The 25,718-nt window shown below is 34.4% G+C and overlaps 3 protein-coding genes across 19 annotated transcripts in view; all 3 read left to right on the top strand.

Annotated features, from left to right (window-relative positions):
* LOC127838130 (collagen alpha-1(XII) chain-like) overlaps positions 1-25,718 on the top strand; it is a 148,942-nt gene that overhangs the window by 75,150 nt on the left and 48,074 nt on the right. The gene's annotated exons all lie outside the window — the stretch shown is intronic.
* The window catches only part of LOC127839464 (uncharacterized), a 95,730-nt gene that overhangs the window by 48,219 nt on the left and 21,793 nt on the right, over positions 1-25,718 (top strand). The window contains exon 1 of one of the 17 annotated variants that reach the window (XM_052367862.1): positions 19,690-19,917. The exons of 15 other annotated variants lie outside the window; for them this stretch is intronic. The gene's annotated coding sequence lies outside the window, so the exon portion shown is untranslated. Of the gene's footprint in view, positions 1-19,689; positions 19,918-24,876; positions 24,982-25,718 lie in introns of those variants that run through there. One more of the 17 variants, XM_052367860.1, reaches the window with a different exon arrangement.
* On the top strand, positions 13,285-17,397 carry LOC127839471 (protein sax-3-like). The gene is made up of 4 exons (XM_052367870.1): positions 13,285-13,544; positions 15,477-15,589; positions 16,215-16,402; positions 16,966-17,397. The coding sequence occupies exons 2-4, from the start codon at positions 15,514-15,516 to the stop codon at positions 17,077-17,079; spliced, it is 378 nt and encodes a 125-aa protein (XP_052223830.1). The 5' UTR covers positions 13,285-13,544; positions 15,477-15,513; the 3' UTR covers positions 17,080-17,397.

Here is a 25,718-nt window from a genome sequence, read left to right as displayed (position 1 = left end):
ATTACAACATTATCAATTTCATTGCGCAAATTAACATAACAAACAAACATCAAAAGCATCCCGCACACACCCCGGACATCAACATAAAAACAAACAAATCACTGAAACCATAAAATCCATAAAGCACCTAAAAAGAATGTTGATAAATCATAAGTATTCCGAGAAATATATAAATGCATATGACGAACAGCTATATTAAACCGACTTCAACATCTAACCAGTCACACCAAAATGAAAATATTAAGTAATCGTACAATAAGAATGTCTTTAAAATTAAACGTTCATTACGAAAGAAAACAAAAAATAATAACACTGAACTTTAAACATACCAATATTTCAATAAATATGCTGGAGGTACTATCTCCAGGAAGTGAGAGTCTCGAAAAACATGACACCCATAACTTAAAAAAACCTCATTCAAACACAATATTAAGTAAAAAATGAGTCAAAATAATCAAGAAAACTTAGCTGCTTCAGACTTAAATGAAAATACACCCATCGTCTTTCCCAGTAAAGGAATCGGTTTGTGTTAAGATCCCATCTCACATGGACTAAAAACCGAACTGAAAATATACTAAATATAGACTTTATAATTGCAAAATTGTAAACATAAAAGCAATGTAACCAATTATTTAACCATACATTTGCTCATTAAGGGCGGGCGGGCGGGGTTATCACCCTTTCGTTTTCTTGTTCCATAACGTTTGCCTGTCAAATACACCCTCGAATGGCGACTCAATAGATCTGCAAATCATATATACCCCAAAACGAAAACCTCGTGCGCTTTCGCGCTAAAACATGCACACAAAACCCGTGCATTATTCGCGCTAAACCATTACCATAATCTCTCTTCTAAATAACACGTAATACACCATACTATACCGTATTTATCAAACCGAGAATAATTTCATTTAAATAGTGATAACATGCAAACACTTTTTTTCAATACATTACATACTGAAATGCTCAAGTGAACACAAATTTAACTGACCAGCAGTATGTTCAATTTAGAAAAACATTTCATATCTGTATTGTTGAATCTGTCATTCTCTGAACAATACCTATATTCAAAAGACCAAACTTTACGTCAGGAATTAAGTTGCAATAATCAAATAATACTTATATATACAATTAAACATAACTTTTTATGAGTATTCTAATACATTTCAGTTACAGCAAAAAGTGGTAAATGAATTAAAACAAAAATAAGGATACCACTCATTTAAATAAATATGTATGATGACCCTTTTCAATAATAAATAAAAATAAAAATTTATCAATCTTTTTAGATCAAATAATTTATCTTTTAAAATCACATGATTCAGTATTTAAATCAAATGATTAGTCTATTAAAATCAAATGATTAATCAATTAAAATGAATGAACTCATGACACACACATATGTTTATCAAAATGAATAAAAATTTAGGAATATGTGGATTATTTTTTTTTTTAATATAAATCCTTAAACTCACTAACAATTATAAAAATGCTAAGAAAATCAACAACTAAATAATTAAAGATAAACAACCTACAGTCAATAAAAACACAAAGCCAGGTAAAGTAAATAATAAAACTGGCTAAAACAAGATAATATACAATTTGTACTATAACAACACAAAAACAAAACAGCACCATCAAATAAATGATTTTCACGGAACATGTATTGCACTATGTAAATATATAATGTAGACGGCTGAAAAACATCACTAAACCTGACTAGACTTTTAACATATCCTAGATTGAAGGCTGACAACCACTATTAGTCTAACAAACACTCTTCACCATAGAAGGTTGAGAACCACTATTAGGCAAACAAACACTCTTCACCATAGAGGGCTGACAAACATTAAGCTGACAAACACTCTCCCTCATGGAGGGCTTACAATCACCTATAGGCTAAGCAAAAAGTTCTTAAGGACAACTTAAACGTAAACAAGAGATGTGTTTGTAAGAAACACAATGCCACCTATTGTTCCGCTTTTAAATAAAATGTCAATATACCATTTGGCAGGTAATGATATTATCTCCCTTTTAAAGCTTATTACTTCCCTTGGATTGTATTTTATGAATTTTGACCTTGAAGGATGACCTTGACCTCTCATCACATAAAATGTGTAGCTTCATGAGATACACATGCATGCCAAATATAAAGTTGCTATCTTCAATATTGCAAAAGTTATGGCCAATGTTAAAGTTTTCGGACAGACGCACAGACTGACGGACTGACAGACGGACAGTTCAACTGTTATATGCCACCCTACCGGGGGCATAAAAAACATCAGGTAGTTGGTAGCCATTTTCTTAAACTTTTTATTCCATGCAAAAGTTATTTCCCACTCAAATAATAATTATTATTGACGAAACTCCCCCAAATCTGTTGCAACATATCTTTCTTATCACATAAAAGTTAATTTTGTAAATGTAAACATTTGATGAAAAGCTAACATTGGAATACAAAAAAAGTTCAGAGTTTGTAGCAAAATTAAGGGTCGGATGGATAAAGGTCAACAAACAATTTTTTAGGCCTTACTACTAGAACTTTTGTATCATACATTTTGATCATAGAAACTTTTTGATCCTTGAAACTTCTTTTTGATCATAGATACTATATTTGCTTTGATCATAGAAACTTTTTCATCATATAAACTTTTCTATCCTTAAGGTATTAATACAATTTACAGCTACGAGAACGCATCTCAAAAATAGGAAAACCTTACTTTTAAGACCTCATAGCTTTCCAACTGATTTTACTGCTAAATGTAGGATATTTGCTTTTGATGCGATAACACGTTACACTGGAAAGGTAAATATTAACATTGTCATGACCACATATGCAAATGTAGTTAAGCAAAAATATTTATATCTTGTGTGATGCATATTATAATTGTTGAGAATATATTTATTTTTACAAAGAATTCCAGTACAGTGAAAAAATGTAGACTTTACCTCACAATGTTCCCTTCTCTTTTTACAACTACGCATACAATAAAGTGACAACTACAAACTAGACTATTAAATAATGACTACGCCTACAGCAGAATTTATAACAATTTTAACAACTTTTATTTTGAAAAATAATATACCAAATACAAGCTAACTATCAAAGTAAAGGGCAAAATTATTCCATCACTATTAAATCCCTTTAAAAATGCAACCAAAACATGGTTAATATTTACTATGGGGTTGTGCTATGAACATCACAATATATGCACTGAATGTTCAACATGTTTGCACATACATGTATTTACATATAAAATCTTGAGTCAGGGATGGCTGAAGGAACAAACATGAACACATATTTCTGATGGTTGAGAATTACAATGTTGTTTCTGCCTTAAACATGTTCAGACCACAACAGTTTTGTTGTATTGTGAAAAAGACTATAGATACTACAATTTGTATTTTGACACACGGGCAATAGCTTCCATCAATTTTAACTCGATACCCTGTTACAGATGCAGCACTTGTATATTAAACTTCACAGTGGTTAACACATATTGTTTTAAATTTGTTAATACTCATTTGAGTTCACACCAATAAAAGTCATATACACAATAGTGATAAAACATAAAACATGAAATAAACTATAGCTACCATAACTTGTATTTGTAAAGGCTATTTCACATACAACAAGTTTAGCACAGAGTGTTCTGTAAAATTGACAGAAACAATTTCAAACAGCACAGTACTGTAATGTGTATCATGTTTTGTCCTGTATTGTATGGTAATGGATAACTTGCCTCAAATATTTTAAAAGACTAGCTTATTTAAAAACATATTTTCTTCATTGATGTTTCTGAAATTTCATGATTCCTATGTTGCACGCAAAACTATTGTAAGAGATATAGAGATATGGGCTAGATACAACAGTTCCCACTCAACCCTTTAGTAGTGGACCCAGGTGTATTGTTATTGCTGTGAAAAGCTGTATCAACTTACAAAAAGAATCTGTTATTCTTCTATGGCTCCAATACGCAGGGTTACTAATACCCTTGTACAGCATACCAATCAGTTAGTGCAGGGTCCTGTATTCACCAACTGATTTGTAGACTTAAGTCTATTCTTTAAACTGATATGTACCAAAATTACTTTAAAGTCAAGCCTAACATGGTAGTTAAAATCTATATTTATGTAATTCTTTGTTGAGAACTATCTGTTATGAATGCCAAAACCATTTTTAGCCTGTATATATGCACATTCAGATGTACTTTTATTGAGTCTCAGACAAGCTTTATTCTAAAAAAAAAATGGGTTGGTAAATACTGGCCCAGAACTGCATCAAGTTTATGCTGAAAACGCGTCACATTAGACCCTGCTTTGCACTGAAGCATCATCGATACTTGAAATTCAATATTCGAAAGACCTGCTGATTGGCATTGTAGATTTCACAACTAAACACCACACATCAATCAAAGGCAATACTACAACTTCTAATGGCCATATAGTTTTCACATCTGTAAACAACGCAGTTGTCAAAGGCCCAACTTCAGCTTTCGCCGCCCTTTTTTCCTGTTTTGAGTCAGTGTTTCCTGTTCCTTACGCGTCCTCAACACAAACGTGTAGTCCCCATTGTTGTTCATGGCGTAGAACACATTCACTTTGTCTGGTATAAGCAGTTCTGTAAGAAACACAGCTAATGTTTTAGCCTCTACCTTGGATAAAGGGTCTAAATGCATGTGCGTAAAGCGTCGTCTCAGATTAGCATCTGCAGCCCGCACAGGCTTATCAGGGATGATGCTTATTGCAATAGCTGGATTTTTGCTAAGAAGAGACATCCTTTAAACAAAATATACAATTAAAGCAGAATGTGTCGTTCATAATAAGCCTGTGCATTCTGCACAGGCTGATCTGGGAAGATAATTAATGCACATGCATTAAGACCTCTTTTCTCAGAGCGTGACTTGTATGTATATTTGAGTTATCGCATCAATACTTTATATTTAAACAGATTTAAGCTTTTGCATATCACATACTTTATTTTCAATGTTTTCATACAATCAAAACCCTTTCTATGCAGTGTTTTTTTTCACCATTTTTTGGAATGGGGCCAGGTCCCTTTGAATTTGGAAAATTCGCGGCGTTTCAACTACAATTTGGAAATAAGTGTTGTTGCTGTTTTGCTAAAAAAGCTTCAAATTTAGCATAGAAGTGTTTTCAATATTATATTTACTAAGGTTAAACTTATATGACTGGATGGGAGATGAACAAAATGTTAAAATCTATAAAAACAAGAGCTGTCACCATAGGATGACATATGCCCCCTATAAACGCTTTGATAGAAGTTATAGCATTTTTCGAAACCTAAACGCAGATTTTGAAACCTAAACGCAGACCCTAAGATCTAGGTCAAGGTCACAGGGGTAAAAATTTGTGCATATGGAAAGGCCTTGTCCATATTCACATGCATACCAAATATGAAGGCTTTATCTCAAGGGACATAGAAGTTATGAGCATTTTTCAAAACCTAAACGAAGATATCAAAACCTAAAGGCGGACCCTAAGTTCAAAGTCAAGGTCACAGTGGTAAAAACTTGTGTGCGTATGGAAAGGCCTTGGCCATATACACATGCATACCAAATATGAAGGTTATATCTCAAGGGACATAGAAGTTATGCGCATTTTTTGAAACCTAAACGCAAAGTGTGACGGAATGACTTACAGACGGACAGACAGACAGACGGACAGTCCGATCAATATATGCCCCCTTTTCTTCGAAAGGGGGCATAAAAATATATATATATTTTGAAACCTTCCACTGGGAAGTTTTAGGTCCCATTTGGGAAAAATATATACTTTTTCCCAACGGGAAAGGGCCAAATACCGGACCCGATTATTAACAAAAAAAACAACTCTGCTTTGATTTTGGAAAGTCTTACCATCATGTATTGGACAATTGTGTCTCTGATAGCCTTTGTAACCAGTGACACAATATTTTAAATGATAATCAAACACCTACTTTTTTTTTTTTTTTTTTTAGAAATAGTACCAGCACGTGACCTACGATCTACCGTCTCGTATGACGGATGTTATGATGTGAAACGCACAAAGAGAAAAACTTTCATGGACAGGAGTTTCGGAGTTGTTGTTCCGAAACTGTGGAATGACCTTCCATCAAGCATCCGGACTTCCGCATCAATAAACATTTTCAAAAGGAATTTGAAAACATTTCTCTTCAGAGACTTTTACACCCTATTTTAATTTGAATACCTGTGATTTAAAAAAATAATCGAGACTCAGTTGTGCAGGCTTATTTGTCACAAGGACTCATAGGACCAAGCAATTAAAGAATTGTGCGGGCGTCTTTGCTCGAAAAGGATATTTATTGTACAAGTGACTGGTAATCAAGAATCATTAGGGCTTCTTTGCTCAATGATTGAATTACATAAACCAGCTGTCTTTTAGTCATGCTGAGGCCTTCTAGTTGTGTCTTATAGTCACACTGTAATTTTAACCTTCAAGTTGTGTCTTGTAGTCACACTTGGTCAGCCTATTTGTGACTTGTAGTCACGATAGTTCAACTAAGGTTAAAACCCAAAAGAAGTGTCCTTAAGTATAACAGGTGACCGGTAGCTGCGGGATCCGACAGCCAGAGTGCAGAAATATCCTTTAACGTATCCTTTTAGTTAATGAAAAACACTGTCTTTATGTTGCCAAATATTTGCTCATATTATCATTATAACAATTGTCTTAACTCTAGTTAATATATCAATTTATAACATAATATTTTTCTTTTACTTTGTTTTAATAGTGTAGCCGGTATTGTTTTATTGCTTAAGTTCCTCACAGCAATATTATTTATATCACACATTTTTAGATCATTAATCCTTTAATTAATGCTGCATAATATTATCAATATCTCTTATTTTTTATCGATTTTATGTACATATATATGTTTTGTACAACGCCATTGAATATAATTATATAAATAGGCGTTTCATCAAATTAGCAAGTTTCAAGTTTAAAGAAAACGATTTTTTTCCAACCTGCCATTTGTAAACGTTGTAGCGACTATGGTATATAAACAGCATAATAGCAGTATGCTTTCTGTTTACAAATGGCAGGTTAACTTATGCATTCAACACTCCTGTCATATAACGGGCACTGTTTACACTACACTACTGGAAAGCTTCATCTACACTACAGTAAGGAAAAAAACACAACAAAAACCGTCACCATTCTTTTTTTGGTCATGATGGGTGGGTCATTTCAACAGAGCAAGAGTGCACGGACGAGATGGTATTTCACTAGGCGCGCCCTACTAGCCCTGCCGACACGCTCCACCCAACATGTTTTAATTGTGTGCATAGGGGAAAAATTATTTACTTATCATATTTATTTACAACATTATTTACACCCATATGGGTTGAACTGTGAGTAAATGCGATTTGCCCACGTGAGCACTTAATGTCTTCCGATACTGCATGGAAGTATGTTGTCTGTGTGCTTTCCCCTGCCTTCGTAGTCGGTAGCTGTTTACAGCTTGAGAGAAGGAAAAAGAAGGTCTCGCGGAACCCTGGGTTTTGTTATCTAGAGCGATATTTGGTTTTAAAAGAAGGATTAGAGCTTTTCCATAGTGGTCGAAAAAGGCTGAGTGACCTGCGTGTTGGGAAAACGTACCCTTCCGTCGTTTTAGCATTGTGTGTTGTTGATGTTGTACCGAGATACTTAATTCTCATTTGAATTTATTTTAGCTAATATGTATATAACTGGTTTCGATTTTTTGAGGGCTATACTGTAGCCTGATGATCACAATGTGATGTGTATTATAGATTATTGTTGTTGTTCTACTGTGTTTAGCATGACTGCCCGTTCCCGTCCATGGCGTCCTCACAGGGCGCAGCCCAAGAGGCCCCCATGACACTCGTCGATGTGGCCCGTCGGTTACTCCTGTGAGGGGTTAACTATGGCCAGGTACAGTCCGAGCTGGCCCGAAATAGAGGACCGTTAACACTCGTTGAACGGCCCGTCGTCCGTGCCCGCCCGGGTACACCCTTCACTTCCAAGTCCATGGATCGGGTCCGGCAGACAGGATACACATTGTATTATTATAAGTATGTTTATGTCCCTAGTTTCCTGTCTGTGTAATTATTCTGATATCGTATTTTCTGGAGTCATATTTGGTCGAGTTGTTTCAAGGTAGTTTGCACGTTATTTAGTGTGTATTTGGATATCGAGTGGCACGGGCACGCGTTTTATTAGCACGCTTTGCGGGAATCACGTTTTGTCAATATACGCATATTTGATCTTCCGGTAATCCTAGGCGAGGTAATTGCTATTCTTTTCGTCACAGTTCAATAAACATGCGTGCTTACTAATGCACGGGGTGTTCGTGTGTTTTGGCGGGTATAGCGTCATTCGAGGTGCGCTTACAGGAGACAACGCACGTTGTGGTTCAATATATTTGTTAAAAGTTTGATATTGCGTTGGAAAAATGTCGTAAACTCAAGAAGTTTTGTCGGGGAATTTCAGCAATTCATCGGCTGTTTAGCTGTCGTTGCTCAACAGAGAAGTAGAATGTTCGTTTCAGTGTAGAAAATAAATTAACAGTATCAAAAAGTTTAGAGATTTTATAATTTGTTTTGTTTTTCATGTTTGGCTAACGTGATTTACATACTTAAGTTTCTTCTTTGTTTATTCGATAAAAGCGGACCGCCTTCTACATTTGGTGTTTGTTGTATTGTTTGTTGTCACTGGTTTGCTAGTAAGCAAAGAATCAATTCCCATTAAAAAGTTGTTCAAAAAATGTGATTCGTCAAAAAACATGGCCACAGGAAGTCGTTGAACTTTGCATGTTATGCGTTTTTGCTATTTATTCATTATGGAATGAATAAACTTTTTTTCTCAAACTAAAAGTTTATCAAAATACACTTGGAATCCAAGTGTATTTTGATAAATGGAATAACTTTTTAATTATTATAGATAAATGCATACATGTCGAGCGTGAAAGGTAGACCAACATGTTAACTATCCATAAATGTTAACCCTTTACCAAACGACACATTTTGGACTGCCCCAAATTGAAAGAGATTGCAGACGAGAAATAATATTGTAAAGGACTATTTATAAATTCGCTGGGTGGGGTAGAAATCATTGTGATAAAAGGAGAAATTGCTCATCATGAGCAATTTCTCCTTTTTGAAACCGGAAGTCCTGTTTTCAAAACGAAACGAAACTCTTCAGAATGAGTTATGGTCTTTTGGAAGGTGGAGACTGGCATTTGGTACTTAATCATCCCATATCTACAAAGAAATTAAATTTATATCATTTTTTGCCGGTAATATGACAACCCATCAGTTCAAAAGCTCGATCGAAAACATTTCTGCTTATGCGCGGACCAGTCTAAGACGTTGTTTACATAATTAGTTCCAAGGTCACAACAACAACAAGAACAACAACAAACCTACATGCATGCATGGGAATCAAGTCTTTTTTCGTCCGTTTGAAGACATTATCTTTACTTTTTAACGATGTTGCGAAGCATCGTCTAAGTTATCATATCATGAAAAAATTCTTCACAATGGCAACCTATGTAAAAGACCGAGCCAGTCCGATTGAGATAGCTCGATTTTTCTAATCGGCATACCTCGCTGATTATCATTGATAAAGGTTTATGAAGCTCAGCTATCAAGAGGACAGCATATTCTAGGAAAAGATTTAATAATAGTTTGAAAACGTTAATTTTAAATCAGTTATATTCAATCCATTATATGTTTATAGATCAATAAAACAACTATGCATTTTCTGTGTTGTATTTGACATTTGTCGTGATTCAGTTAATAAATTGCGAATTAAAACGTGTATAATTAACATTCAACGCGATCATGAGTGTAAAGAAAACGAATTATTTCGAACCTGCCATTTGTAAACGTTGTAGCGACTATTGGTATATAAACAGCATAATAGCCATATCATATCTGTGGTACTCGCTCTTCTGCGTGCTTTCTTATTTGCATATTTTATAAACTTATCAAACATAAATTACAGAGCCACATCAGTGCACATACTATGTTTGACAAGTCATTCGTTTGTTGGATATTGTTTGCTGTTTTAAACACATAATAGGTCATATCGCGGAGATTTAGTTAACCTTACCATGTGTTCATGGGCGAACTCACGTATTCAAGTGCTCTTACGACTATGTGCTCATACCCACTTTCGATCGGGAACCATCATGAAATTATTGCCGTACTTAACGAACAAACATGCCTAAGCTTATTGAATTAGAGAAAAAGAACAATAATCAAAAGAGAAAAAGTATATGTTCATGCACATGGGATTGTGAAATCACGTCCGTACACATAGCATCATTAACTTAGGAAAGAAAACAATAAAATATAAAGCTTGGTATGATATACATGTGAAATTAAAGAGCATGGTGTAATTAAAGAGCATGTCAAGTTTTGAATTTATATGCTGAAACGTAATGTTATAACCCACAAACGTTTTACTGTAACATACAGTTTTTTAAGATAAGTGGTACAGCTAATACACGTCGAATACCTTTTTAAAGATATATCTTGTTATATTTGATCGAGAATGTAACCCGCCTCCCAGTTTCGCTGAAAGGATCAAGTTCCCCACGGGTACTACTTCCCGTACCCCCAATGTTTTTTTCGTACCCTACATTTTTCGTACCAAATTTTTTTCGTACCCAAATTTTTGCTCGTAACCAAATATTTTTTCGTACCCATTTTTTTTCGTACCCAAATTTTTTTCGTAACCAAATCTTATTACGTTGTTAATTTTTTTTGGCATAATTGTTCTACCCAAAATTTTCGTACCCATTTTTTTCCTTCCCAAAAGTTTCGTACCCACATACACAATTGTGGTGATGTAGATAAACTTAAATAGATGCTTTTATATCAATCCTCTTCAAAAGCATCGTCACACCAGTATCAATAAAAAATCTAATAATACATGTAAGCAGAAGCACAACTATTTATTTTATTTTTTGGAAATCAATGTTTATACAGACTATCGGAAATTGGGTCACGAAGCTGCGGGAAAAAATGTCGATTTTGTTGTTTTCTTCTGATTTTCTTGTAAACATGAGATACAACCCTGTCATTTAGTGTCATTTTAGATCAGATGGTGACTGCTCACAAAGGAATTGAAGTAAGAACATGTGCTATGCATGTTTTTCTTATAAACTGAAAATAGTCGGGTTTTATTTAAATATGTCGAAAGTGACCATATATCCGCATAAAAATATTTCGGATGACATGTTAATTTCATGTCTCCTTTGAAGTGTTTAAACCAGTTTAATAATATCTTATTGATTTTAAAAACACAACTTCCATGAACATAATTATTTCAAGAAAAGTCAATATAGGATACTGCATATGGTAAACTCAAACTTTGTATCCAAGAAAAGGTGTTGGAATTAATGAAGTGAAATGTTCTTAACGATCGTATATGCTGCTTTTTAATTACTAATGATTCGCTGTCACATGCTTGAGTACATTTTAACCCATGCGCATTGCACGCTTTTTTCGCATAAAAAACAGTGGAGCGATACAGAGCCATCATAGTCCTCTTTTTTACTTAAGCTGTAGTTTAAAGTTCGTTAAATGATCTTGATCGGGTAATTGATAGTTCTTCCAGTCATTTGGGCTGAACCAGTACATGGTGTCTTGTGTTGAAAAGTTGATAAAATTACCAGAGTGTGGATTAAAGTGGACATAGAGCTCAGTGTTCATCTTATCTCTGATTTTTATGCACAACTCTATGTCCTGTTCTTCAAAAAGTAAGTAAATACCTCGGAACATGGTTTTGTTTGGAAGTCAAGCTTTTTACTAACCATCCAAATTTATTTAACCGAATTGCCCTGCTTTCATGCATGCTATCAATTCAGATTCATTAATAATATAACTTGGCACATGCTTCTAACCAAATTAAATATGTCTTTTTTCAGGCTGAGCTATAATTTGAATACTGTGACTGATCATGAAAATATATGAGCTGTGCTCTGTGAAAAAGGGGTCTAATTCATGTGCGTACAGTATCTTCCCAAATTAGCAGTCTGCATAGGTTAATCAGGGACGACATTTTACGCTTTTGAAAGTCCATTCTTAGTAAAAATCCAGTTAAGGCAGAGAGTGTCGTCCCTGATTAGCCTATTCGAACTGCACAGGCTAATCTGGGACACTTAACGCACATGGCTTAAACACCCACAGCCCATATTTATTACACAGAGTGTGCTATTTTTAATCTCAGCTATTTGCATGATAATAGGATACGTTGTCCCTTTTTGTGCTTTAAATAATAATATTTAAATGAAATTATATTTATCATCACGATAAGATTATGTGTGGAAAGATGTTTCTAGTTTGTCACCCATGGTTGAATGATAGTTATAAGCATATCACAAGTGACTCCAGACCTCATTTATCCAGTCTTAAAACACCATCAAATCAAGCTTAAACAAAAGATCTACTTGAATATACTGAATGTTTCATACACAAGCAACAAATTATGAATTGTTTCAGATGCCTTATGTAAATAAATGAAAAAATATAACTTTGCAAGATAGGCGTGTTGTGTGTGGCGTTTTTTGTTGCTGTTGTTGTATTTTTGTCATATTGTTAAATTTGCTAGATTTGATATTCTTGAAATATTGTGTAACGATGAAGTATTGCTTAACGATGAATTATTTTTATTGCTTTTATTCAGGGGAGAGAAAATGTACAGTTGAAATGACTGAGTTATGTACTATAAATAGATCAAAACGGTTGAATGAAAACATAAGCTATTTTTAGACCATGGTTGACTGAACATATTTACAGCTATTTTTAGATTGCCTTTGTAGAAGCATAAGATATTTATAAAGTTATGTTTACTTCCGTAATAGAGAAATGTGAAATGTAATAATTTGTGATAAAACACTTACAATAAATAAAGGTTTTATAATAAAACTAAAAATTTAAAATCATATCAAATTGTAGACATAGTTAGAAAATTATAATGGAACAATTTCTTCAATAATTAAATTATAGAAAACATTTATATATTCAGTTCTTTAGACAGTTTAACATGCATCTGAATATCGTGACTGAGTATAACTTTTATTGTGACCTTATGAAACGTGTTTGCGTTCCGGGGCCTATGTACCGGGTGGTGTTGGGATGTGGATCGCGTTGAGTGTCTTGTACATTAGTAATGTGCGGGACACTCGGCGGGATCTGCTCCTCATCACCACCTTTAGGTAGCTAGCAGCCTAGCACATTAACGTCTCATTGGCCAACGTGCAACAAACTCTTTTAAAAATTAAAGTATTTGGCGAATACCCGGGAAACCGGGGTAAATTTGACCTACTTTGACTCTAAAATTAATCTTTTTCTCCTGAGAGGTCACAGGGGCAGGTCGGGCTACCGTAACCTCGTGAAGAGGCCAGTAGGACCTGTAAATAAACTCTGAAACACACACCATCAAATCATACGTGTCGCCACCGTTGTGGTGGCTGCCATTTGTGGTCGTTGGGTGTTTAGGGACCCCGCCTTAATTCCAGATCAGTTTTCTAGGATAGGAAATGCGATTGCGAAGTATGTGAAGAGGTACTTTCTAGTGTCATCTATGATGTATGTATCTATGTGATAGAGACGTTCATTGGTTAAGGGACGGGTGCATTTTGAGTGCTGCGGGGCTGGATGAGTTCTTGAACAGTCTAAGATTGAAACTGCTGAGGATTTTACCGTCCAATGATTAATTATTGTGTATATGAGTGTGTGTGCGTTGTTTAAGGTTAAATAAAGGAGTGAAATAATTGTGTTTATTTGAGTTTTGTGACTGGGTCTGTTTTACTTATGTGCCGTCCTTGGGACCCTAAGTATCATATTTCCATGTTGCCTAAGTTAGGTCTAGTATTTAATGTTAGTCTATGAATTAGCTGTGATGATCTGTCTTGTCAGGATATCAGATGAATCTGTGTGATTGGTGTTTTTGTATTTTATCGCCATGCGTGCTCCCGTGTTTAGTCTAAGAGGTGCCGTTAATTTTACCCTGGTTTTCGTCTCGAGGAAGATTTAGTAAGACTAACTAATTGTTCGTATCATTAAGGGTTTCTTATATACTTTCTATTGTCGGGGGTTGCTTATACTACATAAACTGGCAGAGTTTGTAGTAATAATGTTTTGAGATTTCGAATGTTCGTTTAATGCTATTTTCCTTATAACTTGCTTTTGCAAGGCAGATAATAGAAATACTCAAAGTTCGTAAAAATAGTCCTTTCCGTGCATATTTATGTTTGTTTTGCAATATATATGGGAATTAAACCTTAAGTTACTATTAGTATGGGGACGAAGAGATATTGTTACGGATATATGATGTCTGTATAATATCTTGGGATAAATCAATATATATACATATATATACTATTATAATACCCCCTCCCCTGCGGCGTCTCCCGCACCAACGCGGCGTCCCACTCGGGGTCTACGGGTTAATATTTAGGTTGTTAGGGAAACAATTTATCTACTGTATTTATATTGTAATATTTATAATATTTAGATTGCTAAGGAAACAATGTATCTTGTGTATTTAACTTGTAATATTTTTATTTTATTTTAATAAGGCATACGCAGTGGAAGCTCGCTTAGCGGAGTATTTTAACTGTTTGTCTAATATGCGATGTAATTAGTGTATTTATATTTTATTGAGATATCCCGTATCCCGCAAATATTTAAAAACATGTCTTATAACGGATCCGATCTTGTTCGGGGGCATTAACAGTAGACTGCGATCAATTTTAACAGAAATATTGTTATATGCTGCTATTATACATGCACTTAGTTCTAGTCTTTGGGCCGCGTGTTGGGGGCATATGAAGAATAAATGTTCGAAGGTGTCTGGGACACTGCATTTGGGGCACAGAACAGTTTCGTAGCTATCACCGTGTAACCTAGTCACCCCTAAGCGCATACGCGTATATGCCCTATCTTCTTGCTTAATGGGGCTATAGATATGGATCTTATGGCTGGGGTTAGTGATAAGTGGTAAATCATGCTCAGTGCAGTATTTTGACCATTTGTAGTCCTGTTCATTGTATCTGTGTGGGGTCTGCGTTCGCGCTAACCCTGAAAAACTAGCATGTCAAAAGAGTATCAATGAGATATGTTGGTATAATGACAAACGTGTACAAATTAAATGCATATACAACCAAAAGATTGATTTATACTATATTTTTCAACCACCAAAAGAAGTCATTTTTTTAAATCTGAAACGTTTTTGTTAATGCAGTTTGCCATAATGGAAGGTTAGAAAACAACATTTTGCCAATTATACTTAGTTAGCCGATTTCGAAACATTCAATATTTGTTGATTTTGTTCATGTGCTTTTAAACAATTAGCATCAGCCATTGCAGACTGCATGCTTGGCAAATGTTTAATCCCTATTCATTGGGCCGAGTTACGAAATTGTTTTAAGCCCAATTTCCTCTAAATGCCTGGACAGTATTTGGCGTGATGTTTTTTTTCAGATTTATACAAGAATTTGTAGGGGAGGGTGTGGTAGCCATGAAAGACTACGTACATAATGTGACGAGAGAATATTTCCAGAATAACAGCGGCGTTGAGAGAACAATTGTGCTAGGTAGTTTGCTTTATTGCCAAGATCATTGTTTTCAAACTTGGAAGGACTCCTTTTAATGCTTATGTTTAAAACTGCTGTGTCAGTTTTATAAAAGATGCTATAGCTTCTGCTCCACCATAGTTTAAAATGTACAGTATACCCTTTACCTTGAACCTATTAGGGGTGATGTCGTTTAAATGCCGTAATGAGCTTAATGAGATTATTTATTATGTGCGGTCCATTTGTATTTTTCTTTGTTCCATTAAAATTTCCTGTGCAGATTGCTTTAAGCCAAGTGTTCCCAAGACGAGGCTCAATTACTCATGGAGTTACTTCCCCTGTAACCAGTTGAATAGTTACTCATGGAGTTACTCCCCCTTTCAGTGCTTCTTACCAGTTCAATAGTCACTCATGGAGTTAGTTCCCCTTATTGCAGTGCAATAGTTACTCATAAAGTTATTCCCCCTTTCAGTGCTTCTTACCAGTTCAATAGTTGCTCATGGAGTTAGTTCCCCTTATTGCAGTTTAATAGTTACTCATAGAGTTACTCCCCCTTTCAGTGCTTCTTACCAGTTCAATAGTTACTCCCCCTTTCAGTGCTTCTAATCAGGTCAACAGTTACTCATGGAGTGAGTTCTCCTTGCAGCTCCTCCGGAGATCCTCACGCCGCCTGGCAACAAGGCGGTCACTGTGGCAGAGCGAGTGGTGCTGGCTTGTTCTGTGGGTGGTGACCCCCCGCCAAAGGTCGTCTGGTTGAAGAACGGCCGCCCTGTAAAACTCAGCGACAGAATCCGACAGCTTAACACTGGGTCCTTGGTCATATACGACTTTACAGTATTGTGTTTCACATTTTGGATACATTTTCGTTCATAAATATTAACAATGCTGTAAAATCATTCATATTGTCAGCTTGGCATTTTGTGTTGTTTTTTAATTACTTTTTCGTGGACCCAAATATTTGTGGACAACTGATTTGGGAAAAATTATACATGTATATGGTATAAAACATAATAGTTTGATGATCCCCAGCTATCAAAATTGGCCCAGCCCTCGGGGTAACTTGTTCTCCTTATGCGTATGTATTGAAAACTTTAAAACTATCCCCTCTGAAACCTCAAGGTCCACAGGTTTGGTATTTGCTATGTAACATTAGATAGTGGTCCTCTAGTTTGTTCGAACTATTACCCTAATTATAAATATCTCAAATACTAGGTCTTATGTTCACAGTTTGAAGTTCGACCCAAGCTTTATTGAAAACTTAAAATTCCAATCGCTGTAATCATTAACATTTCGAGTCAGTAACTGTGTTTGCCAAAAATGAAAATAAGTATACATACTTATTAAATAAATTCGATCTTACACGGAAACCAAATAATAATTATAGTTGGTTTTTCCAGAATACAGGTGGAAGGACATCTCTTGTGAAAGCGATAGCCGCAGCCAACGTCGACATATGTTTGCGATTGCTTCTTAAAAGTAAGTGTCAGGGTGGGCTTTATACTCTTCACTGAATTGTTTTAAATCATGAGATTTGTCATACTTACATTTGACAATATTTATAAGGTACTAGTCGTTTAATGAACTGGATGTTAATATTAGACACAAACAGATAAGCATTACATTCTTTTTTGTTTCACTAACATGTAGAGTGGAGGTGCGGACACAAATCGAGCCGTCTTTGTGTTGACCGATGAAAAAGATACTGTCTGGCGCGATTCACAAATGTTAAAGACAAAACTAAAATCCCTTAAAGGTTTGTTATGAGAATGTGCTTTATTACCTTAGAAGCCTAAGGTGAAAACACTGTTAACACTGCTTTATATACGAGAACTTCCTCATAGTTGATTAAAAAGATAACGTTAAATAATATCGAAACGAAAATTATTACATTAAGTTACATCTTATCCACTCGGTGGTAGTCTTTGTGTTGTTCGCATTTTAAACCCTGTCTTTAAAATGCCGGATACATTCAAGTACACTGCGACACTCGCGTATTATTCCCTATATGTAAGGGTAATGTCGTTTGTTCTTAAATCTTAAGAAAACTAAAAATTGTAATAACTCATAAAGTACATATAAGGTATTATCATTTGAATTGGTATGCACATTGGGCTAAACGTTTGTTATCCGTGCCCTTGTTCACACTACCTTCTGTCTGTCGATCAACAACAAAATGAAATAACTCGAAGAGAACATAAGTTACTATCAAAAATTGTGGTAGTGTAAATATGTAAAGATTAATAAATGACTCTCAATTGGTCATGTAAGGTTGTTATTAACATTAAAGTACACTTACTTAACACCGCACACATCTTAAATCGCACTATACAAATGTATACATTATGGTAAACACATCAAGACATTAAGAGCAATATTTATGTAAATCACTTTTTATGTCACAAAAGATCTTGAAAAATCTGTCGAATGTTCAACGAAATCTCAGTGTTGTTGTTTTAAACGAACATCAGTTTGGATGATGAAACTTTGCATTTGAAAAGATAAAAGGAACTATGAAGGTTATGCGCCTTCAACGTGTGGGGTCTCCTGTATACCTTGCAATTATGCCTTAGCCTTGTTAATAATTGTTAGCATCTGTTCTTATTCGACACCAACTAATTGTCCTTCATTTGAATATATCGTCCTTTTTAAATTCACATTTGATCAGCAAAACTTCTAATAATATGATTATATCATCTCTTAGCGTACTTAAAGTTTTACGACAAGTTGCTGAAAGGCTTTATTGGCGAGGACTGTTAGGTTACTCGGATTTTCATTTCAACTTGTTTTAGCTTGTACATTTCCCTCACGAAGTTCTTTTTGCAGTAGTCATTCTTTGATGGAAGTTTAACACGGACAACTTAAACTTTTAAATTGAGTAATTATATACACCACCGTTAAATATGTATCAAAACGGGACATAAATGATGGGCACACGGCGTTTGAGTGTTAAAATGCGGAGGAGTGAGTGGGGCCCTAAAAATAATTCGCTAATTAATTGTTAAATTGTTCTCGTTTTTGGTACACGACTTCGCCGATAGGTTAATGTAATTTTGCAACTGATAAATAAGAAGTAGGGCGACTTAAATATTAATTTGAATTTCATAAAGATCTCTTGAACGTACGTATTTTAGTTGTATATTTAAAAGGGGGAAAAACCGAGTCAAATTAAAAAATTTGCATCTAACTTGAAAATGGAAATTTTCCCCCTTTTAAATATACAACTAAAATACGTACGTTCAAGAGATCTTTATAAAATTCAAATTAGTAAAATCGCTAAAAAAATCTTACTTGTTTAAAATAGCGGCCGTTTTCGTAGAAGGAAAATATTGTGTAAACGTTCATAGAAAATCACGATTGTGCGGGATTTTGTTGCGTTTTTTTAGCGATTTTACTTCTTGAACAAGAACCAAGTAAGCAGTTACATATGTGCATGTGTTTTTTTCCAGGGACCGCTTAATTTATTGTGTTCCTGCGTCAATTTACTTTGCTATTATGTTTGAGATGAATGCTTGATTAACTAAACATGATAATAACGGCGAAGATCATATCATATTTATTATCGCACTTTTTTAAAGTCGGAAACGACTGCAGTGTTTGTTTTGTTGTTTGTTTTGGAAAGAACAAAATTTGCGTGTGAACAAAAAACTTCGTTTGTTTATGGAATGTGTAATATTTGGCGTGCAGAATATATTGGAATAGAGGCATATTTTGTTAACTTTCTATATGGAATATTTTTATGGCAGAAGGAACATGTTTAGAAAGATCAGAAACATATCCGATATAACTATTACTACACGGGTATATCGGACGCTTTTTGGTGCTTTTTGATGTATGAAATATTTGTATTGGTATGATGCTTGCTGAAGTGAAATCTACCAGCCAATTGTACTACCTTTATTATTTTAAGAACAATGAGTATCTCAACATAAAATCACACACCTATTTATTATCACTGTGTTAAGTGATCATTCAAACATTTTGAACATCACTCATGCCTTTATTTATACGGATATGTGTATGTTTGTTAAAAGTTTATCTCTTACCTTTGATAACACCCATACTTAAACGTTTGGCTGATAAGAGCTATCCATATCTTTATTTAACACTCCTAAATTAAAACCTCCTACTAGACATGTGACTTTTACTGTACATGTGCATTTAAGAACAATAGTACTTTATTTTGTATTGAACAGACGTTAACCATATTCATAGTTGTATACATTGTTACATGTATTTAATTTTTATTAACGCTTGTTCGTGATGTACTTAGTATGAATTCCCAGGATTTGCGCCTTTAGATGCTTCGTTTCATCTGTTGAATTTAAGTTGAATTGGGCGATACAATAAAGGTAAGAGTCATGTTTTTCATTGATTCGTCATTACAATTTAAATCCAATTGATTTATTAATAACTTTCGTACGTAAAACTCACATAATCTTTACGATACGCATATATAGACAAAAAGGAGTCTTTATTTTTGGAACTGGATTATGTAAATAGGTAACAATATGTAAGTGGTTGATATGCATTAAATCTAATGATGTAAAATACCGGTATATAGTGCTTTATTCACATGTTTTTAATTTATACATAATTTCGTATTTCATTCTACTTCCTATTTATTATTCCCGATTGCCTCCTAACTGACTCCTCATTGTCTTCTCTTCAATTTCTAAACATTACTCCTATCTACTACTCAATCATTCCTCACTTCATCCTACCTCACTTCATCCTCACTGCCTTTTGCCTGCCCATACCCGCTCAATTCCTCAAAAGATCAAAAGATGACTCCTCCCTTTTACACAATTCTTCCTCACTTCTTCCGCACTTTCTCTTAAATTCTTCCCCTATATGTTTACTCAATCCACTGACTCTTCACATCCTCTTCAAAGCCGCATCAATTCCTCCTTATTCCTTCTTTCTGTCATCTCATTAATTCCCTTTTCGTCATTATTTCTTTCTCATTCCTCATAACTCTCTCAACATTTATTTATCACTGCTAATTCTTTGTCATGCCATCACACGTCTCCTCGCTTCTAAGCTATTATAAAGAGGCTTTTGAGAGAGAAAATATTCACGGGGCAAAACATTCGAATAATACAAACAATGGTGGAAATAAATCTGTCTATGTTCTTTTAGTAGCGACCAGATTTTGGTCGTTATTACTAACCACCGAATACGAACATTACCAATTCATTATTAATATAGCTGAACAGATATTTTAACTACTTGTACATCTACTTAATTGCAAGATTTTCTCCGTGACTTTCCACTGGCGTTATTCATTAAGGCTCGATTTTCGTTGTTGACTCAGGTACTACTTTAAAGTACCGCGGGTACTCTAAAGTATACTACAATGTACTCCGGGTATGGAAAATACGCTTAAAGACAACCGGTCATACTCCGTGCTTCTTTTGAGTATCTGCTCCGTACTCGGGACTACTTTGTGTATACTTAATAGTATCCGGTGTACTTTTAAATTGTTCCTGAACCGACAACGTAAAGTATTGTGGTTAGACTGTCCAATTAAAAAACGCAAGTAGTCATAAATGTGTGATTAGAATGTGTGGAAAGACAACTGCGTCTAAATGAAATACTTAAATACCATATAGTTCAATCGTTGAGAACAGACGTATGCTACATACATAATATGCCATATGAGGACGCATATAACAGTGCTAAATGTAGTTCAAGTTACATGAAAGCACACAAGTGTGCAGTTTGATAACGCGTTTACATTCATTTACTTGATAATTCCTGTATGGTTTTCTTTCCCGGCAAATACTACAATAAGTGTATACAAGTGCACGGGAAATGTGATATGCCCTTTTTATTGATTTATACATTATATCAGCATGACCTCAAACTGTCATACGTAAATATACAATACACTACATACAACATTTGATGTGTTTGATATGCGACTTAAAACATAAAAAATCAGTAATTTAAATATAAACGTTTTATTTCAACCTTAATTTTCACGATCGGGATATGCACCGCGCATCTTTAAAAAAGGATATTTCTTGCTACCATTATCGTTGTTTCATACAAAATGAACACAGGTAAAATAGTCAATTGGTAAATTAACAACTATTTTTTTATGTAATTTCGTATTAATTTTTCAAACTAAACACAGTCACACTTAAGATAATCAATATACTTTAATATAATATAAATTGAAACCAAGAAAGAGTCAAAAATAACCTGTGGCATTTGTTTTCGCAGTCTCGTATTGTTTAGCAATTTAAAGTACAGTTATCACCATTACTAAAAGCGGCTTTATCACATTAAAGGTCCAATAAACAGGACAATGTAGCATGACACACCGACATCAATCACCCTTTCGGCATGAGATGTCTTAAAGTACCCAAGGCACCCTTCCTCCTGCTATGTGACGATATCACCAATCTATTTTGTAACTTTATTCAACATTTATTTTGTTTTAACGTGGCAGCATTTACATAATATGCATTTAATATAAAACAGTACAAATATTACAAAATATATAAAGAAATGAAAAAAAAAATGATGATGATGATGTTGATGATGAGGAGGTGAAGGAGGAGGATGATAATGATGATGATGATAATGATGAAGAAGAAGAAGATGATGATGATGAACGCAGAAAAGCTCTAACGCACAAACGAACGAACGAACAAACAAACAGACGGACGCATGAACGAAGGAAAAAAAACGAGCGCACGACCGACAGGCCGGCTCGCTCGCTCGCTCGCTTGCTGACTGACTGAAAGAAATTACGAACGAACGAACGAACCAAGAAACCAATAAATACGCTCACGTACGCACAAACGGAATGATTAGATAGATAGATAGATAGATAGATAAATAAATAGATGAATAAATAAATAAAGAAAGAAATACATGAACGAATGAATAAACGCATGAATGAACGCATGAATGAATAAATAAATACATACATCAAAAATACATTAATACATAATTAAATACATTAATACATAAATAAATTAATGAATGAAACCCTGTTCTGTTTATAATTATTGATTTTGTTGGGGGGTATTTGATACTGTAATATAATTAAACTACAAACAAAGTCCTAGTGTTTTCAAAATTATTAATCTATTTATTATCAGTGTGCAATATATTTAATCTTAAAATGTTCTGAATTCATTGAATAAAATATAAATTTATAACCAATATTTCCATTCTTAATTGGTTTAAGACCTAAAAAGGCGTTTTTCTTTAATAATTATTTTTAATAAATAATCGAGAAGATCAAGATACCGTAGCCTATCCCTTTCCCTGCGTTATCTATAAATAGACTATTTATTTATAGATCTTTGAGACAGGTTATCTAGAGGCTAACCCCATACCAAATGGTAGGGCTGCAACGAATCCAAAAAATTTGTTCGGATGCGAATCCGAATCCAAATATGGGTTCTTGCAGTTTTTCGGATCCGGATCCCTCAGATCTAAATTAAAGTAATCAATGTTTTAGAAGTATAAATTGACTAAAATACATTAAACAATTATTAACAAAAAACATAACCCATTTTCTCGTTTAACATTGTAGCGATGTCCGAATAAAACGAAACCGTAACACTTATTCACTTAATAGTTTGCTCGTTAAAATACACTTTTCACTGTTTATAAGTTTGATGTCTGTTTTCACAATAATTAATATATCAACATTGCCCGGGTCCAGGCAAGCCCTTATATATAGTCCATATAAACGGACTGCCAGAGCCTTTGATAATTTTTGCTATGGCTGCTCTGTCAGTCCATATGCACCCCTTCATAAACATAGGTGCAGTTTAGCACAGAGAATCCGTGCGCTTCACTAAACAGACGTCGTTCGAAACAAATTGAGGAAAATAATGAATAAACTTCATAAACATGTTAAATTAACCTGAATGGCAACCTACGGATGTAATCCTTTGCATGCACCCTATAAAACACGACGATGTTTCAAAACACTTTCCTCGCTGACATGTTTTATGTTTAAATTTGAAACAGTGTATTCTGTATAAACCACATCGTTCACACAACGTTAATGCATTAAACAGATGTTGTTTTCTTTAATTACTCCGACCCCGTCGATCATTATCGAATGAAGCCATTGTCTAGCACACTCGCACCTATGCCCGGTTTTATGATCTTTATCAGGTTGTTAAATACATGTGTGGTGTGTATTCGGGTTAACAGGTAACACAAAATGTAGATTTAAGTTGATAAATCAGTAAACTTTAAACTGACAATGAACTGACAATAAAATAAATTAAAAAAAAATGCAAATTATAACCATGACAATAAAATAAATTTAAAAATTTGCAAATTAGACCCATGTTCAGTCTTACTTAGGAAAATAATTTATTTGTCGATAATCTTAGCTTGTCAGTTGGCATTGACACTTACCTGTATTGCCCGGTTTTATTACCTTTATCAGGTTGTTAAATACATGTGTCTAACCAGATTAACAAATTGTAATAAGGCAATTAGATTAATTCACGTTTTCATAAAATGTCTCAGTTCTCATTTGAAAGCATTTTTACAATGTTTCGCGAGAGAATTTTAACTTTTATTGTTAGTATTTGAATAAACACTTACCTGTATTGCAGGTGCGATGCTGCCATTTGTCGCAAACGTCACATGTGATGCCATGCTGCAGCGAGCGAACGGCATTCTTACAAACTAAACACTTGTCCTCCTCCATCACAAATTCACAATCACAAACACTTACACTTACAAATTAATTTACGATTAACACAAGTTACATCCAATATCATACCAAATTTCACAGCACAATTATAGAACTAGTAACCAAAGTATAACATAGACAGCAAAATGACTTATGATACCAATTAACACAATAATAGCACTTATATACTTTTTTGCAATAATTTCGTTAAGAATTGCTAATAACCGACAAAAAAACAACAATGGAACAAACCAAACAAATGCTCATCATTTACACCTTTAATCAAACGCAATATTTAACAAACAAACTGACAATCGATGCACAATTAAAAGCCGGCACAATTTAACAATTAAAACAATTACATACATTGGTAACAGTTTGTAAAACAAGAATGGTTTTCAATTAATTTCATTTTATCATCAATAATCAAAAGCAATACAAAGGAACAAACAGACAACACAATATATATCATTTTGAACACCTTTATTCAATCATACACCCTAGTTAATAGGTGTTATAAAATATGGGGCCGAATGAGCCTGGTCGATTTGGGGCCGAATAAGCTTGGGGCCGAAAAAGCCTGAAATTTCGGACTGGGTCGAAAGAGCTTGGGGCCGAAAGAGCCTGCTACCCAATATGGCGGATACAGCGTACGAAAGCAAAACTAAGTCAATAAAAAGCAATTATTTATTGTTTTAATGGTACCATTCGTATGAGTTTGTGGTTTAGACAGGTAAACTTTGATACGATCTTGCAGTTTCAGTGTTCCTTAACCATTGCATAGTTGATTAAATTTTGCACCCATTGCAATTCACAGCTAACCACTGGGTTATAAAGCTGACAGTTGAATTATTGCAACAAGGCAAGCCCTATGAGCACTGACAGGGTCTCCTGCTGTGGAGAAGATTCTCTCACTGGGCCCTGAGGTTCCTTGCATCACAAGATAGCATTTAAACATAGTATATGACGAAATATGCTTTCAAGACAATACATTATGCAGGAACACAATTTGACAGGTTGTGAAATTATGCAAAATTTACCTGAATCACCTTCTAGCCGCACTGGATCCACTACCGTTGTTTTTAATACAACTCAAAAAGGATTGAAAACTTACTTATTGTCATTAGGAATTGCATTTGTAATTTGTAGATCCTCCATGATTTCGAATTAGTTTTGCTCTGTGCCCAAAATATGAAATTTTGTATAGGAGGTTTTTGTGTGACGTCACAAGAGGGGTTTCCGTTACTAAAAATAGATTGGCCGTCAACTTCTCAATTGCGGCCTATTATATTGTATCAGAGTAAAGGTCGTCGGAAGACTTAATACTTACAATTTCACAAAACAAAACTATAAATACCCGTATTCTTTTTTAAGTAAGACTTTAATAAATGATATTTCAAAAATTATAAAACATATAATAATTTGAATATTATTATAAGTGGTGTGGATGCGATAGTGTTATTTTTCATC

Source organism: Dreissena polymorpha, chromosome 7 (genome assembly GCF_020536995.1).
Source record: "Dreissena polymorpha isolate Duluth1 chromosome 7, UMN_Dpol_1.0, whole genome shotgun sequence".
In the NCBI taxonomy this organism is placed as follows: Eukaryota; Metazoa; Mollusca; class Bivalvia; order Myida; family Dreissenidae; genus Dreissena; species Dreissena polymorpha.
Note: the sequence above shows the minus strand (reverse complement) of the source record. Positions and strands in the feature narration are given on the sequence as shown.

Bases quoted from the DNA above. Each gene is read 5' to 3' on its own strand.
- LOC127839471 (XM_052367870.1), top strand. From the start codon at position 15,514: ATGAAAGACTACGTACATAATGTGACGAGAGAATATTTCCAGAATAAC. The intron at 15,590-16,214 runs GTAGTTTGCTTT...TTCTCCTTGCAG, and splicing joins TGAGAGAACAATTGTGCTAG to CTCCTCCGGAGATCCTCACG. The intron at 16,403-16,965 runs GTATTGTGTTTC...TGGTTTTTCCAG, and splicing joins TGGTCATATACGACTTTACA to AATACAGGTGGAAGGACATC.